Source organism: Pisolithus orientalis (assembly GCF_024613125.1).
Source record: "Pisolithus orientalis strain OTSU chromosome Unknown F5J12scaffold_92, whole genome shotgun sequence".
Classification (NCBI taxonomy): domain Eukaryota; kingdom Fungi; phylum Basidiomycota; class Agaricomycetes; order Boletales; family Pisolithaceae; genus Pisolithus; species Pisolithus orientalis.
In genome coordinates, this window is record NW_026260873.1 from 60,214 (window position 1) to 76,598 (window position 16,385).

General features: G+C 45.5%; 2 protein-coding genes across 2 annotated transcripts; both read right to left on the reverse strand.

The window, feature by feature from the left end:
• Positions 1 to 6,635: 6,635 nt before the first annotated feature.
• On the reverse strand, positions 6,636 to 7,946 carry F5J12DRAFT_787213 (uncharacterized protein; the record flags this gene model as incomplete). The annotated part of the gene is made up of 6 exons (XM_051743600.1): positions 6,636 to 6,869; positions 6,921 to 6,951; positions 6,991 to 7,060; positions 7,108 to 7,624; positions 7,665 to 7,733; positions 7,779 to 7,946. The coding sequence occupies 6 exons, from the start codon at positions 7,944 to 7,946 to the stop codon at positions 6,636 to 6,638; spliced, it is 1,089 nt and encodes a 362-aa protein (XP_051594516.1).
• A 574-nt stretch (positions 7,947 to 8,520) lies between these two features.
• Positions 8,521 to 10,766, reverse strand: F5J12DRAFT_787214 (uncharacterized protein; the record flags this gene model as incomplete). The annotated part of the gene is made up of 9 exons (XM_051743601.1): positions 8,521 to 8,900; positions 8,961 to 9,009; positions 9,105 to 9,140; positions 9,311 to 9,322; positions 9,483 to 9,661; positions 9,711 to 9,921; positions 9,942 to 10,036; positions 10,251 to 10,558; positions 10,687 to 10,766. 9 exons carry the CDS (start codon positions 10,764 to 10,766, stop codon positions 8,521 to 8,523), a joined length of 1,350 nt encoding a protein of 449 aa, XP_051594517.1.
• Between the last annotated feature and the right edge of the window lie 5,619 nt (positions 10,767 to 16,385).

A 16,385-nucleotide genomic window follows, 5' to 3' on the forward strand; every position in this document is an offset into this window, starting at 1 on the left:
AGCCTGAATGTTCTGTTATGGGGTAGCGAGTTCCACCTCACTGAAGACCATCTTTGTTTTCACCTAGAGTCTCACATGCACCCAGATCTCACTGCAGAATATCGCTTGTCTGGTGGCCACTGTGAGAAGCAGTTCCATGCTTGGCTCAACCTGGTCCGCTTGCTTGATGAGAAACACATTCATGATGCTGCAAAACTCGATGCAGCTCTTTGTAGAAAGCCTTTTCAACCTAGCCATTCAGCTAACACTGCAGCATTGGGTTCGAAGGCACCAGATGGTCGCACCCGCACTCGCCCTCCTGCCCTCACTGTCGAGGAATGCCAGCTCCTTCGGGACAACTCGGGCTGTTTCAAATGCCACCGTCTCTTTCAAAACCATACCACATGTGATTGCCCAAATGATTTCCCTGACGCAAAAAACTACAAAGCGCTGACTGCTGCCAATGTTGAGGCCACTCATAAGAAATGTGCCAAACCTATTGCCACAATCATTGAAGAGGAGCCTGCAGCAAAGCGCTCCCGCATCACTGAAGTGGATGACAACACAGATGCCATTGCTGTCATCATGCCCTCTGCTGCACTGGGGGATGGAACTGACTCAGGTGAAGAGTACGTTGCACCTCTTTCCATTCCCCATCTCCGGTGGTCCTGCCTCCTGGAAGGACCTAACATGACCTTCCCTCTACCTGTGAAGACACTGATTGACAGTGGTTCTCATTTAGTTCTGATTGATGAAACCCTTGTCTCGAAGCTAGGGTTATGGTGCCATCAGTTGCATAAGTCCCTCGACGTTTCAGTAGCACTTTCTTCTGGTAACTGGGAGGTCATGTCTCTGCAGAGTTACATTGTGCTATCTTGTCTTTCCCCAGATGCACACTTTCGTTCTCGGTCCGTCTGCGCAGTCATTGCACCCCGTTTGTGTACACCACTCTTGTTAGGACTTCCGTTCCTTACACATAATCAGCTCATCGTCGATCACACTCTCCGTACATGTATTAATAAAGATACTGGTTATGACTTGTTGAATCCTCCAACTCCCGTCCCAGCTCCTGTCCCCTCACCAGTAACCCCTACTGTTCAGGCTGTCAAACAACTTAAGGGTGCAGTCCTTGCAGAGCTACATAGCGTTCTGCCTGTGTATCGTGAACTTGTGGAGGTGGTGTCCACCCCGGTATGTGGGGTGGATGTTATTGGCATGGTACAGCATCGCATTGAGGTCCTCACAGCTGCTGAGGAGCTGACAATGCACGATGCATGACTCAAGGTTGAGTTTGCTGATCACTTCCCAAGTGACATCCCACCCACGGATGCCCAGCCTGATGATGTACTCTTCTGGGTCCAGCCCAAGGACGCCAACAAGGTGATCCAGCTTCGGTCATACGATTGTCCAAAGAAGTATCGCAAAGCATGGAAAACATTACTACAACAACATCTGGATGCAGGGCATTTACGGCCTTCCAATAGTACTCACTCTTCACCCATGTTCATTATTCCAAAGGCAGATCCTGCCGCATTGCCACGCTGGGTCAACGATTTTTGACAACTCAATCTGAACATGATCCCTGATAACCACCCATTACCCCACATCGATGAGATCCTTCGTGATTGTGCTAAAGGCAGGTATTTTGCGAAACTGGTTATAACCAATGCCTTCTTTCAGACCAAGGTTCATCCAGACGACATTAAATGGTTAGCCATGCACACACCTTGGGGCCTGTACGAGTGGACTGTCATGCCTATGGGGGTGCAGAATGCCCCTGTGGTTCATCAGTGTCAGATGTCTGCTGCCCTCCATCATCTAATCAGTCGCATTTGCCACGTGTATCTCGATGACATTATTATCTGGTCGCAGATGCTCGAGGAACATGAACGCAACGTCCATGCAGTCCTCCAGGCTCTCCGTGATGCTAAGTTATATTGTTCTCTTAAGAAGACTCAGTTGTTTTGTACTGAAGTTCTGTTTCTTGGCCATCGCATCTCTGCTCATGGAATCGAGCCTGACTCTTCCAAGATCGCAAGGATCCTTGATTGGCTGGTACCACGATCAGTTACAGACGTGTGGGCCTTCCTGGGCCTTGTTTGTTACATTGCAGATCATCTTCCCAATCTTGCAGAGCACACGTGTGTTCTGAACGCATTGACAACCAAGGCCACGGAACTCAAGTTCCCTGTCTGGAATGATGACCATCAGCAGGCCTTCCAGGCCATCAAAGATCTCGTGGTCAGTCCCCACTGTTTGACAACAATTGATCATGATAATCCAGGTGACAACCACATTTTCCTTACATGCAATGCCTCAGACTTCCGAACTGGGGCAATTCTCTCTTGGGGACCCACTTGGGAGACGGCTCGGCCAGTTGCTTTTGATTCCACTCCCCTTCGCAGTGCTGAACTCAATTACCCTGTGCACAAGCCCTGCCTCATGTACGTTTCCATATTATGAACACCATTAGCAATAGTACAGGGTTCTCCCCATTTCAGCTCCACCTTGGTTGTTCTCCATGTCTCTTACCCCCCATCTCCACTTTGGACACTGAGACAACAGAACATGCAGACGCTGCTGCCTTTTTGGCTCATCTGGAGATGGACATCCTCGAAGCGCATGACAACTTACTCGTGGCAAAGGTGGCTCAAGCTCATGCGGCTAATCGATGCCACGTCCCCGACCCAAGGTTTTCGGTCAGGGACAAGGTTTGGCTGTCTACGAAACATCGTTGTCATGAATATCTTACTAATGGAACAAATTGTGTAGCCAAGTTTATGCCACGGTATGATGGCCCCTACACCATCTTGTCGGCTTTGCCCGAAACCTCCTATGTCTTAGACATGCCTTGTGCAGCCAACGCATGCACCATGTTCCATGTCAGTCAACTACACACCTTCGTGCCTAATGATACAACACTCTTCCCCTCTCACGAGCTACCTCGCCCGGGCCCTGTGGTCACAGAGAATGGTCAGTTGGAGAACTTGATTGAGCAGATCTTGGATGAGAAGCGGGTTGGGAGGATGAAGAAGTATTTGGTGTAGTGGTTAGGGTATGGACTGGAGGATGATGAGTGGTTGACGAAGAAGGATCTGGAGGATTGCGAGGCATTAGATGTTTGGGAAAGGGAACACCCACCGTAGGGCATTGAGGTTGACAAAGAACAGGTTGATGAAGAAGATGTTGAGGTTGACGAAGAAGATGCTGAAGAAGATGCAGGGTTCACACCCACTCACGCTCCCTCTCCCCCTGGTTGCCTTTTTTTATGGGCTGGGAGGGTGTAAGCATTCACTTACCTTACCACTTACTGCTTGCCACTCGCACGCCATATGCACTGTTCATGCTATCGCTTCACATTGTCACATCTCCTATTCCCTCAGTTGTGCCCTTGTCTGGGCATGCAGATCCCTCCTGCTGTGTTGCACTGTTTGGACCCTGGGGGTATATATACTGGTGCTGCATGTATGCACAGGTCATCTCTTCTTTTCTCTCTTTCCTCTCACTTGCTCTGTTGAGCATCTTGTATCAGCATATATGCTTGATTTTCTAATCCCCACACACCTGTCCACATTCTGTCGTCGTTGTGAGCCGTTCTGAGTGTACTCACCCCACAGTGGTGAGTTCCAGCAGTGTGGCATAAATCGATTGCCTCGTTCAAGTCATCAATTTTACCATCTTCTTTGAATCTCTCGAAGAGGGCATGTGCAACGTCCTGGCCATCTTGCCCTAGATGATAGTGTTCCGACTCTTCTCATTTGCAGGAAATGTCGCCTGTTGAAGATGTTGAAGAGGCTTCCCTTTTCGTAGTAGCGGCCAGGTTTAAATTTGCTATTATTTCTTGCATTGGAGTAAATGCAGTTCAAGCACTGAATTGCTACCACTTTGATAAATAAAGCGCTCGACTGCAGAGGATACAGGAGGTGGAAAGTCAGTGGTTCTGCCTTTGTGCTAGGTTTGGTGATCAGCTGTAACAAGACAGGAAAGGTTGAACTATACGTTATCCTTGGAACTAGCAAACGCACAAGGTGAGCAATCGTGATTGTCAATTAAGTGCTTCTCAAATCGGTAAGGCTACACACAGGTAAATGCATATAGTGCAATGACAGACCAATAGGATCCTCACCGATAGGTGTGAATTCTCTGGAAAGGCCTGAGTAAATTTGGCTATGGTCCTCTGAGTAGCAGACAAGTTGGAGACAGGCTCAGAGAAGTTCACCTGTGTGTGGGACTTGGGAGAGGGCAGGTGATTAGGGAAGCACAGGCCACACTTGTACAGGCTTGTCAATGTGGCCTAGGACACTAAACACAACATCAGTAAATCACTTTGAGCTGTGGAGCTCTCCACAGTGCTCCATAATACACAGAGTCCCCTAGCTAGGTCCAGGCTGGACAGATGCACCCAACAACACTTTTTGCTATGGCTAGTTGCCTGTTACTATGGAATGGTCACATTGTCATGGAACTTTGTCCAGTATCTTACTTACTATGGATTGCTATGGAACTTTCATGCTTAGATATCACTGTACAAAACTGGCCAGACTGTATTCTCCTTGGGGTGTTGTCCAGTACTCCCCATCTCAATATTTACTTCGCAAACATGTGATCACTCCACAACTAGGAACAGTTCACAGCAGGTATGACAGGAACAGGAGCATTGGCATCAATTGTGTACTATGTGTAATGACAGGTATGACAGGACTAGGTATTATGAAATCAATCAAGGACTGCCTGAATGTGCTGGTACCTCTCTACATTTGAATCAACCTCTTGCAGTGCAGCCCTGATATGAGGAGTCAGTGCAAGCACATCAGCCACCCCAGTACTTACCATCCTTCCTTTGCCCACTGAGAAAGCTGATCACACTGTTAGATTTGGCAAGTTGCTCATAGCCTTCGTTCACTAATTGATGCTACTTTTCCTTACCATGGGAAACACTTCCTGTTTACGGGTCTACAAGACCACTGTACTTAGTTGTTTCGAGCGCTGACAATACAGCGTGGTAATTTTTGGTTCATTGTCTCCAAATGTTTCATATGTATAATTAACTGTACAAGCACTCACGCTATGACCGTGCTTGTAGTTTCAATACCAGGTTCAACACCCGTGTCTCACCCTTTTGTTTCGTACAGCATATTTAACTCATTACTGTAGTAACACCACCTCAGACGTTTGCCACTCGTGCACTCGACTGAGGTGGGTATAGTGTTTTGTTCCCATGTTTGTGTACTTCACGCTCACATCGTTACCTTAGATCTTGCTATAGGTAATGCGAATACAGATGTTTGCCGCTCACGCACTCGACTGAGATCTTGCTATAGATTTCTGTGACACATAACCTCACACTGTGATAGGGATTATGAAGGATGTTGTTCAGCACCTTCATCATGCATCAGGAAAATAACACTTTACTATTTTTGACTTTTTGTGACTAATGTGACTTTTTGGGAAGGAATCTACTATCATTACCCATGTCCTGCAAGCATGGCTGTACTTTTCTTGCTGATTTTGGTCTTTTTCAAACCACCTAATTCATAGCTTTCAGTAGATACCACATACATTCAAATTGATGGAGGTTCCAAAGAGATATTGTGATTTTTCTCTCAGACAGTGTGCATCACACCAATGGCTCAATATCTCTGAATTTTCAGACATTTTCTAGTCTTCTTGGCTTAGATATATCATCACTTAGTTGTCTCAATAGATTCTGTTCTCTTTTCATTCTTCAAAATGCTGTATATGGTCAAAAAAAAGTACAGATAGTAGGTTCCTTCCCAAAGTCACAAATAGCTACAATAGTCACAAAAAAGTCAAAAAAAGACACAAAAAGGTCAAAAATAGTAAAGTGTTAATTTCCTGATGTGCCATGGAAAATGGAATTGTAAGCCTTGCTAGAGAATTGAGGCATCATCTTTCCTGTGCCATTCTTTGCAAATCTGTCCAACACACAATGATACTGTGAGAAATGTTTGAGTTGCTGTGACTTGGGGTGTAAAATAACTCACTGCAGCTGCAATGAGAGCCAGACAGGAAAGGGGAACTGAATTTTTGAAGGACTCAGGACGCTTATCTGTGATTCAATAGGTCCCAGTATAGTAGAATTGTATGACAGCTTCCTTGAGGGCAGGGTGAGCGAAATTCCTGGTTTTTCCCTGATAAACCAATCTGTTAGTAGTGCAGACAATGAACCATGTGAATGTACATTCTTGTCAAAACTGTCTTGCAGGAAAAGTGAGTTGTCAAGGAGCTTTGTGGCAGCAGTCTCTATCCATTGTACATGAACCCATGGTGCAACATCAGAAGGAGGGATAAGATTGAATGTGGATGGCATGGTTGCCAGCATAACTGACTTCAATTCCAAACACCAGGTAGATATATCACCAAGGAACTACTAGTGGTATGTCAGTAGCTGTAACCGAAAGATGGGACTACTTATGAGGCATGTCATATCTTGCTTGTGGTCAGGCCAGTAACCTATAAAGTTAGGATAACAAGACATGCATAAAGTGAAAATATTGTTACTCACCATCTTCAAATTGCACACCATGTTGATTCTGCTCAATGACAACAGTGACAAGCACCTCTGTTATGGAGAGGTTGAGGTCATGAGATTTTGATGGGAACAGGTTAGAAAGTGCATGTGCAGCCCTGCATTCTCACTTAGTGTCTTTGAGACAGTCCTTCCATACTGCCTTGTAAAATCTCAGTTGTGAAGGCAATGGGCCCTCATCCTTAGCTTTCTTGGAGTTATGAGGGGCTCTGGTGTGCTGAGATACTTCATTGACTGAGTCATGTGCAAGGGTCAGAAGATCACAATTGGGAACAGAAGGACAGCCATTAGTGTGATGGTGGTGTTCAAGAACATTGATGAGAGTGCCATGTTGGGAACCCTAAAATAACAATCTGAATGAATAAAGCTAGCAGGAATGGCATTTTCATACCTCTGGCTGAGCCTTGTCCTTGGATTGTAAGCTTCACAGAGCCACATCATCATCCTTGTCATGTGAGTACTGAAACTTGTGGTCAGGGGGTAAGGAATTGTGGTGAATAGGATTGCTTGTCATTGTTTCTTGGGAGAAGCCTAACAAAGAATGTTGAGCCAATACCATAATAACCTCTGACACATACCAGGATGAGTTGATTGCCTAAGATTCATTGCACCCCATCCAAATGCATTGTCCTCATCTTTGTCAGACTCATTGCTGGAGACCTCACCAGCCTCTGCATCTGATGGGTTATTATTCAAGGACTCTGACTCCTCTTCTGAGGAGCCCTCTGATGACAGCTTCTCCAAACTCTTGTGGCAAACATCAGCAGTTGCCAAAGTTTGTCTCAATGAGAGCAAGTTATCAAGGGAGGGGTCAATACAAGAGTTGGGGTTGGTAGCAGGCAGCTGGTGGGGGATAAACTGAGACTGGTAGTTGGGCTGGGGTGTTTGTGGACAAGATGTATTACTGGGAACTTGGTCACCCTGAATTGCAGTGATATAAGGATTATTGAGCACTTGAAGGTCAGGTTCCATCCTGGGAGGCATGATATGACCTGGCTGTTGAGCCAGAACACTGAAACCAAAGCAATGGGAGTCTGTGGGGCACTGATGGAAGATAGGTGTTGCTACTGCTGATGAAGACTGAGGGACAGGATTCTGAAATGAACATTGTATATCAGTATGAAAAGACACTCACCAGAGGCATATCAGCTGGGCTAGGACCATTCACAATGGGAGGTGCATAGGGTGGTGGGGCAACATTGGACTTTGCAAGCAGTTAGCTTGATATTTGCAAATAACTAGAACTGACCTTCAGTTTTGCATTCTGGCCAGCACTGCAGCCCCCACCCTTTTCCCACTGAGTGGGTGGAGGTGCAAGAGGATTTACAACAGAATTGTTGGGGAGATCCATTGACTTTTGTGGCCATGTAGCTTGGCCTTCAAGGGCAGTACCAATCCACTCCAATTGCTTGGCCATTCCACCTGAACCCACCCTTGCCCTTCCACTATGATGGAGTCCTGCTGTGGCAACAGACTGAGACTCTTTGAGATTGATGGGTGGGCTTCCTAGATGCTGGTTTTTTGCAGGTCGAGTGCTTCCATTGGCCTCTGGTCATCATTTGGCTTTTTTGCTATCCTTCTTTTTTGGCAGGATTGTTCCAGATTGGGTGGACATCTGAAGGTACAAGCAGTTAAGCAGAGAACAGTATAAGATGGAAGCCTGGGGACCATGACAAAATGACATCTTGTGAATCTATATAAACATTGACAGGTTCATTGCAAGATGTAAAACAAAATGATGCATGGAGATGGTTACCTGCTGAAAATGAATTGAAACACTTTACACATAATGCACAGAACATGAACTAAACATAAAATTCATGCTAAGACTACATGCCTTTGAAGTGTTTATTGGGTATAGGAGGGTTATCCATGCTCCTTACCTCTTCACAAAGGTGTTTAGAAGACATAATTGCCAAAGACATAACATCCATATTGTTCTCCTGACTTGGACACATGCTTGAATTAAGCACTTTGTGCTGGGTGATGATCTACTGGAATGCATTCATCATCTCCAGTGGTTTCTCATATGGAATGCTGGCCAAGAAATGATCAAAAAGGGAGATAACATCAGAGAACTGCACTGCAGTTCCACTCAGCAGGGACTGCCCAAGCAATATGTGCCACTTGTTAGCCAGAGGGATTAGATCTTGAAAATATTGTGAGACCTTGGAATCCAGCCTCAATTTGGACAGGTCATTAAGGAATGTGAACTTGGCACATCTAGTGATTTTGAGATCTTTGGCTGCCTTTTCACTCCACAAGCCAAGAAGTGTCTTTTCATGGCTGATATCTTGACACTCATGGTCAAGTGGCCCATCATAAAGGATGAGGATCCAGATGAAAATGTAGAACAGGGATTCGATATCATCTGCAAATGTATGGTGTATAGTAGTAGGGTGATCAATGAATACATGGGTGAGAGAGGCACTTTTCTGGATCGATGGGACATTAGTCTTTCCACTTTTAGTGATGGCTTCCTTGAGTTGGCAAAGGATATTCACTGAAAGGAAGGGGACTGTCCCCTTTGTGTACTATCAGCTTCAAGTTCCAAAATGTTTTGTGTAGTACTTACTGTGCCACCCAAGTCATATTCCCCCTGTAACATGACCTGTACAGTACATTCCCAGTCGAGGAGAAAGCCATGTGACCCATTTGTGAAGTCCTCAATCATCGTATTGTTGATGCTACAATCTCAATGGAGGACACCCCTTTCGAGAGCCTGCTGTTGGACTGTTAAAGCAATTAGTATTGATATTACAAGTGGAAGAGGAAACGTACCTTGTAAAATATCTTGGATGCATGAAATGAGTTCCTTTTTTGTCTTGAACATTACCATTGGCCTTGCACATGGCTTCATAGCCAATTGCATGTGAGTTCTCCAAGACTTCATGCACAATCACCACTTCTCATCACAATATCATTCAGTTTTATCAACAATGCCTGGCTTGACCTTGACGACCCAGTAGTGTTGCAACTTGGGAACTCTGTCAATGTCCTGGACCAGCTTCATCATGTTGACTTCATGCAGGGCTGTCCTCTGCTCTGACTCCTCCACCCAATAATCCTTAATGACATAGTATTCCCCATTGTAGCATGTGAGGTAACAAACAGTACCCCTTCCTAGAAAGCCTGTGCTCGAGAATAATACATTGAGCACCTCATAGAAGATCTTGTTTACTTGGATCCTCCTGATTGCTGAGATGTGTTTGGGTGATGTGGGAGCCAGGAGTGAGTTTGCACTGGGGAGGATGCCTGACTCCAAGTGAAGAGAAGGCATTGTAGGAGAGGGGAAAGGGGAGAGAGGTATTCCAAGTGCTGTGCATTTGCAGCTGTGTGCAGGATGGGGGGATATCTCTATGGTCAAATTGAAGCCAAGGGTTGAGCAGGAGCTGAATGCAATGGCACATACAATGTATATGAAGACTTCTGCATCAGTGTGGATATTGGATAGAGGGTGAGATTGCACCACCAGAGTGGTCATAAAAGCGAAGTCAAAGAAGTTTGCTATCAGTAATTGATAATCCGAGATCATAGCACCTCCAGGGCTGGCCAATGAGGGTTAGATATGCCTTAGTGTCCATCAACTTCCCAAGGCAGGATGCTGGCTTGAAAGACTCCTTTGAGTACTCAGCAATGACTTTGGGACTTAACCACATAATCTTGTCAAGGGATACTGGGGTGTTATTGACAAGGATGAGGTCAGGCTTTCAGGAATAACCTGTAGAACCTTGCAAGCTGGTTCTGCTCCAGTCTACCATCCATTGACACTGGGGTTTGCTGGATAGACTGGGCATCATGGATTTGGCAGCAGTTCCAATAGCATTGAGAAACAGAGCAACTTGCTTTTCAATGCAGAGCTTTTCCAATTCTACTGGCAGCTCTGAGGCAAGTGGCCTGGGTTGCTCAGGAGGTGAATCAGAGCCTGGGGGTGGATGAAGCTCCCAGTTCCAGTGCTTTCTATTGTCATCATATAGGCTGACCAGGCTGTCCTCTGACAAGCCACCCTGGTTGAAGGAGGCAGAATAGCTACAGACACATGCAGGAATTGTTTTCAGAGGAACAATCAGGGACCTGGGAGCTATGGAGGTGAATGTATTTTTGAAGGACTCAAAGATAATATTTGTAACATAACTGAGGCTCTGAGGAGAGCTAACTTGTATCTGTGGTTCATGGATGATGGTGCCCTCAAGTTCTGAAGCAGTGAACTTGTCCATAACATGAACCATGTGGCCATGTTTGGGCAGGGGGAGAGAACTGTGACAGTTGCAGGACTTGGTCACACTAATAAGAGTGTTTCCATCAAAAGGTCTCAAGCATTGTTCATCAGAACTGGCCAAGGGTCTCTCAATAAAAACTGCCCCCTCCTACCTACTACATGAGTCTTTATATACCTACATACACAAAGGACTGTACTAAAGAGGAAGTATCAAGGCTGACATATTGTACTTGGTTCTGTTGTCATATCCACAGGAGTGCAGGTCGTTACATCCACCCTCCTGATCTTCTGGGGAGATCAAATGGTCATGCTCGATATGACTAAGATCGAGTTTGTGAGGATGAGATAGAGCAGTAGGATAATGATGAATTTCGTACCTGGACTGAGGCCAGTGCTAGCATCACCACCTGTGGGAACAGGTTCAGCATTGATGATTGTGTTGAGCAGTTCATCCAGGGTTCCAGGCTCCTTACGAACTGAAGTAGTGGGGTTGGTGGCGCTCTCACTGCGTCTGTCTCTGCAGACTGTCATGCCCGGGATGATATGCTGAATGCCAATAGCAGGAGTGGGGTGAAGTTGCATCAAGCCTTGGTAGATGGCAGGTCATTGGTAGGGAGTGAATTGCATTGTCATGTTGTGGGTATTGTCACCCTTATGAGGAGTAGTGTGGACATTCCATGGGTGTCCCCTTTGTGGCCTGCTGTTAGTATGTACAGTTGTAGTGGTGCTGGTTTGAGCTCTGGTGTCAGCTTTGAACCAATCAAAGATCATCCCAGAGAGGGAGTTCCCTCTGTTGTGGCGGTCTTGGTGACTGAATGCTCCATGTCCCCAAGGACAAAGGGGCTTGCAAATGAACCCATCTGGTAGACCCCATGTAGTCCATTTAGTCACAACATATAGGTAGCCTACATGCCAAAATGCCAACACTTATATAAACCCTGTGACAGTGTGAGTCAAAGTGAGGTTCAGTGGTGAAAACCAACCAAAACCAACACAAAAGACAATGAAAGCGAGTGGTGGTGTGCCTATGTGGTACCTAGATGGTAGAACCTGTTCTTTGGGAGGGTTTTTGCAAGCTACAACACTCAAAGATGAGTGCTGAGGGTTGGGGGTGCTCCTGATGAAGAGGGAGCAAGAATGTGATAGAAAGCGATAGGGTAGACTGCTGTCAGCCTACAGAAGGATGGATGGTGACTTAATTCGATGTCCTAAGCTGTACTGAGCTCAGGGAGGGCTTGGAGCGAAGTATATGGATGATAGATGATGATAAGCGAAGTAGATGATAGCTAGACCCTTAATAAAGTCTCAACTATCGAAGCTGATGAATGATTTACTGAGAGATGATAAATTGCGAGCAAGAGGGGCTCTCTGATGTCTTCTCTTTTTTTTTTGCTACCTAAGTACAGTGACTTATATACAGTACAGGGGCATTGCCTATGGAAAACAAGGTGCAAACACTTGGTAAGTGATTGGTAACTGATGAGTAAGGAATGTAAGCGATGGGTAATCGTCTTGGAAAGCATTGGTAAGCATTGGTAAGGATAAGTAAGCCAAAAAGCGAAGAATCAGTAAGCAAAGTCAAAAGATTGGTAAGTATTGGCAATAGGTGAGTCAAAGACAGTCAGAATGTCACAGTATGAGTCAAGCAATGTCAGGAACTGGGAAAGTGCACTGGAATCACATTAGGGGGAGGCCGTGCATGTCACATCTCAAAGAGATCACTTCTAGGCCAAAGTGGGATGACAGAGAGGCAGCGCTGATCTGATGCTGATATAGTACATCCAAAAGTGGACAGGGTGAGTCAGATGTCAACAGGGGTCAAGCTTTGGGGGTCTGTGGGGTGACAGGAGCATAGGGGATCGCAACTTTCCCCCCCAAACCATCCTCTCAGTGAAGCAAATAAAAACTTCATGAATGAGGCTCTGTTGGAAGAGAGGATGAAGGGGGAGCGTCTTCTGCTGTATCTTGCAACAAGGAGACAAGATGTGCATCATACTTGTCATGGATGCGATCAGGGAGAGTGGAGAACAGTAGATTATACTGTAGCTGTTGCAATTTTGGAAGAATGACGGACGAGACTGGTATGAAGACATTGCAGGGGGCAGGGAGGAAGGATCCATATGCTTCTTGGACCAGAGAGACTGAAATGACCACATAAGACCTTTCCAAGCGAATGACAGACCTGAGGCGACCAAAGAACGTCCTCCTGGAGGTCATACTGACAAAAAGAACATGCTGTCCAAGCTGGATGGGCTGAGAGGGGGCAGATGAGGGTGGGATGTACCAGGATGCTTCAGGACGGAAGCTGGTAGGAACTCCTGGTAGATATATGTAGCCATGGTCCCTAGCAAAGGGGACAAGTGAAATGACTGATGTGGAGGCAGCCATATCAGAAGAATTAGCAAAATGAGCATCTTTTGGAGGGAGTGCTGTAGAAACGTGTGGAGTGCACAAATCCTTTCCAATCTTGGAAGGTAGGATTGCATGGCTGAGCACTACAAGCGAGTGTGGGAATGGTTTCAGTGTCTGCAGAACTGGTGGAGATACATTGAAAACTGGAATGCCGTACATGGGCGCTTAAGAATTTTATTGGCACTTAACCTGCCTCCTCTTTTTTCTTTGGCATTGACAACTTGTTCTTGTGCGAGGGATGACTGCCGACATTGCTGGCTGTCCTTCTTCGCATGAGGGCTATGGTCTTCACCTCCATTCATCAGCTACATCCATGTCCACCTCACCAAACACCTTTGGTGTGTGACATCATCATGAACCTTCAGTATAGAAATTCCATTGTCATTGACATATCTCCACCATGAGTGAATACTGGCCTGCAGAATTCCATCATAGCATGATACACTACCATGGAAGGTTTACTCACCCATGTCTTGTCCCAGTCCTCCACCCATGCATAGATGGTCTCCAAACTCTCCTCTGGCTGTGGCACCACCTCAATCAGGTCCCAGACATGCCCTAGAGCTGCAGTGAGCACTGTGGTTGCCTGGTCCCTCATGCTGTGTCACAAATTTCTTGGGCACGTGATAAGAACCTTATAATACATGTTAAGGGTGGCTGTTCACACTTCCGTTATAAGCCATGCCAATGCCACCCATGTGTCATTGAAAGATTGCCAAAAATGGGTATTTGTACATAATATTTTACACATTTGCACTATATCTTAGATAAAATATCACATATTTGCTATAATCTAGCCAAACCTGACCATTATAATGGCAAGTGGTCCATTACATGCTGCTTACAATGGGGGCACGTGACAATGGACCAAATAAATTTGCAACATGAACATGGGACACATGTCATTGATGGAGTAAGCTTGCATGGTAGTTGGCAAAGGAAGTGAGAATCTGCGAGTGGGATGGTGGGGTAACAAGGGTGAATCTGATGATGAGACAGTTTCTGGGCAAGTTTTTTTAATTCCACAGCACTGTTGCTGACACATTATCTATGTGCAGAGTTTTTACTCACACAAGGTGCATGGCCAAACACAAGCCATCTTTGTTTACATCACCTGCTGGATCTCTGCTGCCCTTCTGTTGCAACTCAATGACCTCTGACCAAGGACAGTCAGCATTCAAAGACCATAGGAGGTGTAGGGAGTGGTATACTCCCTGAGGCTGAAATAGGGATGCCAACACCAAAATTCTGCCATTACCAAAGTTGACCCCTATCAGAGTTCCATGTCTGTCATCTTCAGAATTATTGCATCAGCCTCATGCATCAGCCTTGTGCACCACCTCACCTGTCAAACCTTTGGGGCTCCCCTGTCCATCAATAACACACACCAGTCATCATCCCAGAATTCCATGTCAACATCAACCTGACATATGTCTGTCTGGAATTCCACAGTTGTGTCCCCCCAACCTTTGCCTCACCACATAGCTGGGAAATCACACAGATCATCAGTAAAAAACTCCAGTTACCCCTCTCATTCCTTTCCTGCAAATCTTTCTCCGCAATGCAAGAACCCCTTTGCATCTATGGCCTCTATCCTTCATGTTCCACTCCACAGTATGATGCACACTTATCCTGTTGGAAGATACCCACCCTTTCCCATTTGTTTTTCTTTTCCTCAGTTACTACTGTTCAGTTTGATTTCACACAATTCTGTATGGCTTTGACATCTGACACATCACCCTCTTTTTTTTTTTTTGGAATTTTGCTTTACCTGCCCCACATTTCTCTGATCAGTACCTTACTATCCATGTACTATATAATTCTGCCTCAGCAACAAAGAAAAAGGAATCATCATTTTTTGGGACTCAAAATCTGTGTCATATGCATGTCTAAAGTGTACAAAGTGTCCTTGCATCCTCTTTGTCTTCTGCATATCTGTGTCTTTGATCTGCTATTACCTTGTCTCCCCTCCTGTGTGCCTAATTCATCTCAGAATTATTTTGTCAGGCCAAGATTGACACTCAGAATTTTGAAAAGCAAGTCTACTTGTACCCAATTTGCCTACATCTCTGCAGAATTAAATTCCATGCCCCACATTTGACTCCTTGACCGACTCTACCATTGTATTCTATGTCTCCTTCCTACTCAGCACCCCTTGGGTCAAGCCTAGGGATTTCCCCCACAGCTTTCCCCTATTCACACACTACCCAGAGGTAGTGTCCCACACCAGTCCTTATCTGATCCCTATCCCCCCTCTGGGACTTCAAAGGTCATCCCAAGCCAGAAAAATGCCTATTCAAGATGACAATCAATGCTATTTTGTCAATGCATATCAAAAACATAGCTTACCATCTGTGGAGGATGCAGGGGCAGAGGGTGAGGGTGCTGAGACAGAGGTGAGTGCACAAGAAGGTGTGGCAATGGTGAGGCAGAGTGGTGATGACCCAGAAAGGGAAGAAGTTGCTGCATACCAAACAAGCACAATCTGCGACAATGAGCCTATGATGTTCACAGATGTGATGCATCACACTGATGCTGACTGCTGGTATGCAGTGATGGCCAATGAATTAGCAACATTTCGCACTATAGGATTGTATGAGGAGGTACTGCATCCACCTGACAGAAAGATTATAGGTTCAAAGTGGGTCTACAAGATAAAGCAAAGCCCTACAGGTGACATTGATAAATACAAAGCCCAACTTGTCACAAAGGGATTCACACAGGTCCATGGAATTGATTATACAGAGATATTTGTGCCTGTAGCTAAGTTTTCTACCATCAGAACCCTACTTGCCCTTGCTGCTAAGTTCAATCTGGAGATCCACCAGATGGATGTAAAGTCCACCTTTCTAAATGGCAAACTTGATGAGGAAATATACCTCCATCCTCCTCCTGGCTTCTGAGACTCAAGTGGCATCATTTGGTGTCTCTATTGCATGCTCTACAGACTAAAACAGGCTCCAAAAGCTTGGTACAATCGACTACAAGAAGTCTTTGAATCTCTCAGATTCACATGCAGTGACACTGATCACAGTCTTTTCTACAAAGATGAAAATGGCATTTTAATTATAGTTGCTGTCTACATTGACAACAAACTGATCCTCTCGAAGAGCTGTGAGGCCATTGACCACCTCAAAGTCCAATTATCAACCAAGTATGACCTCTCTGACTTAGGTGAGGCTCGGTGGATCCTCAGTATGGAGACTATATGAGATCATGACAAGG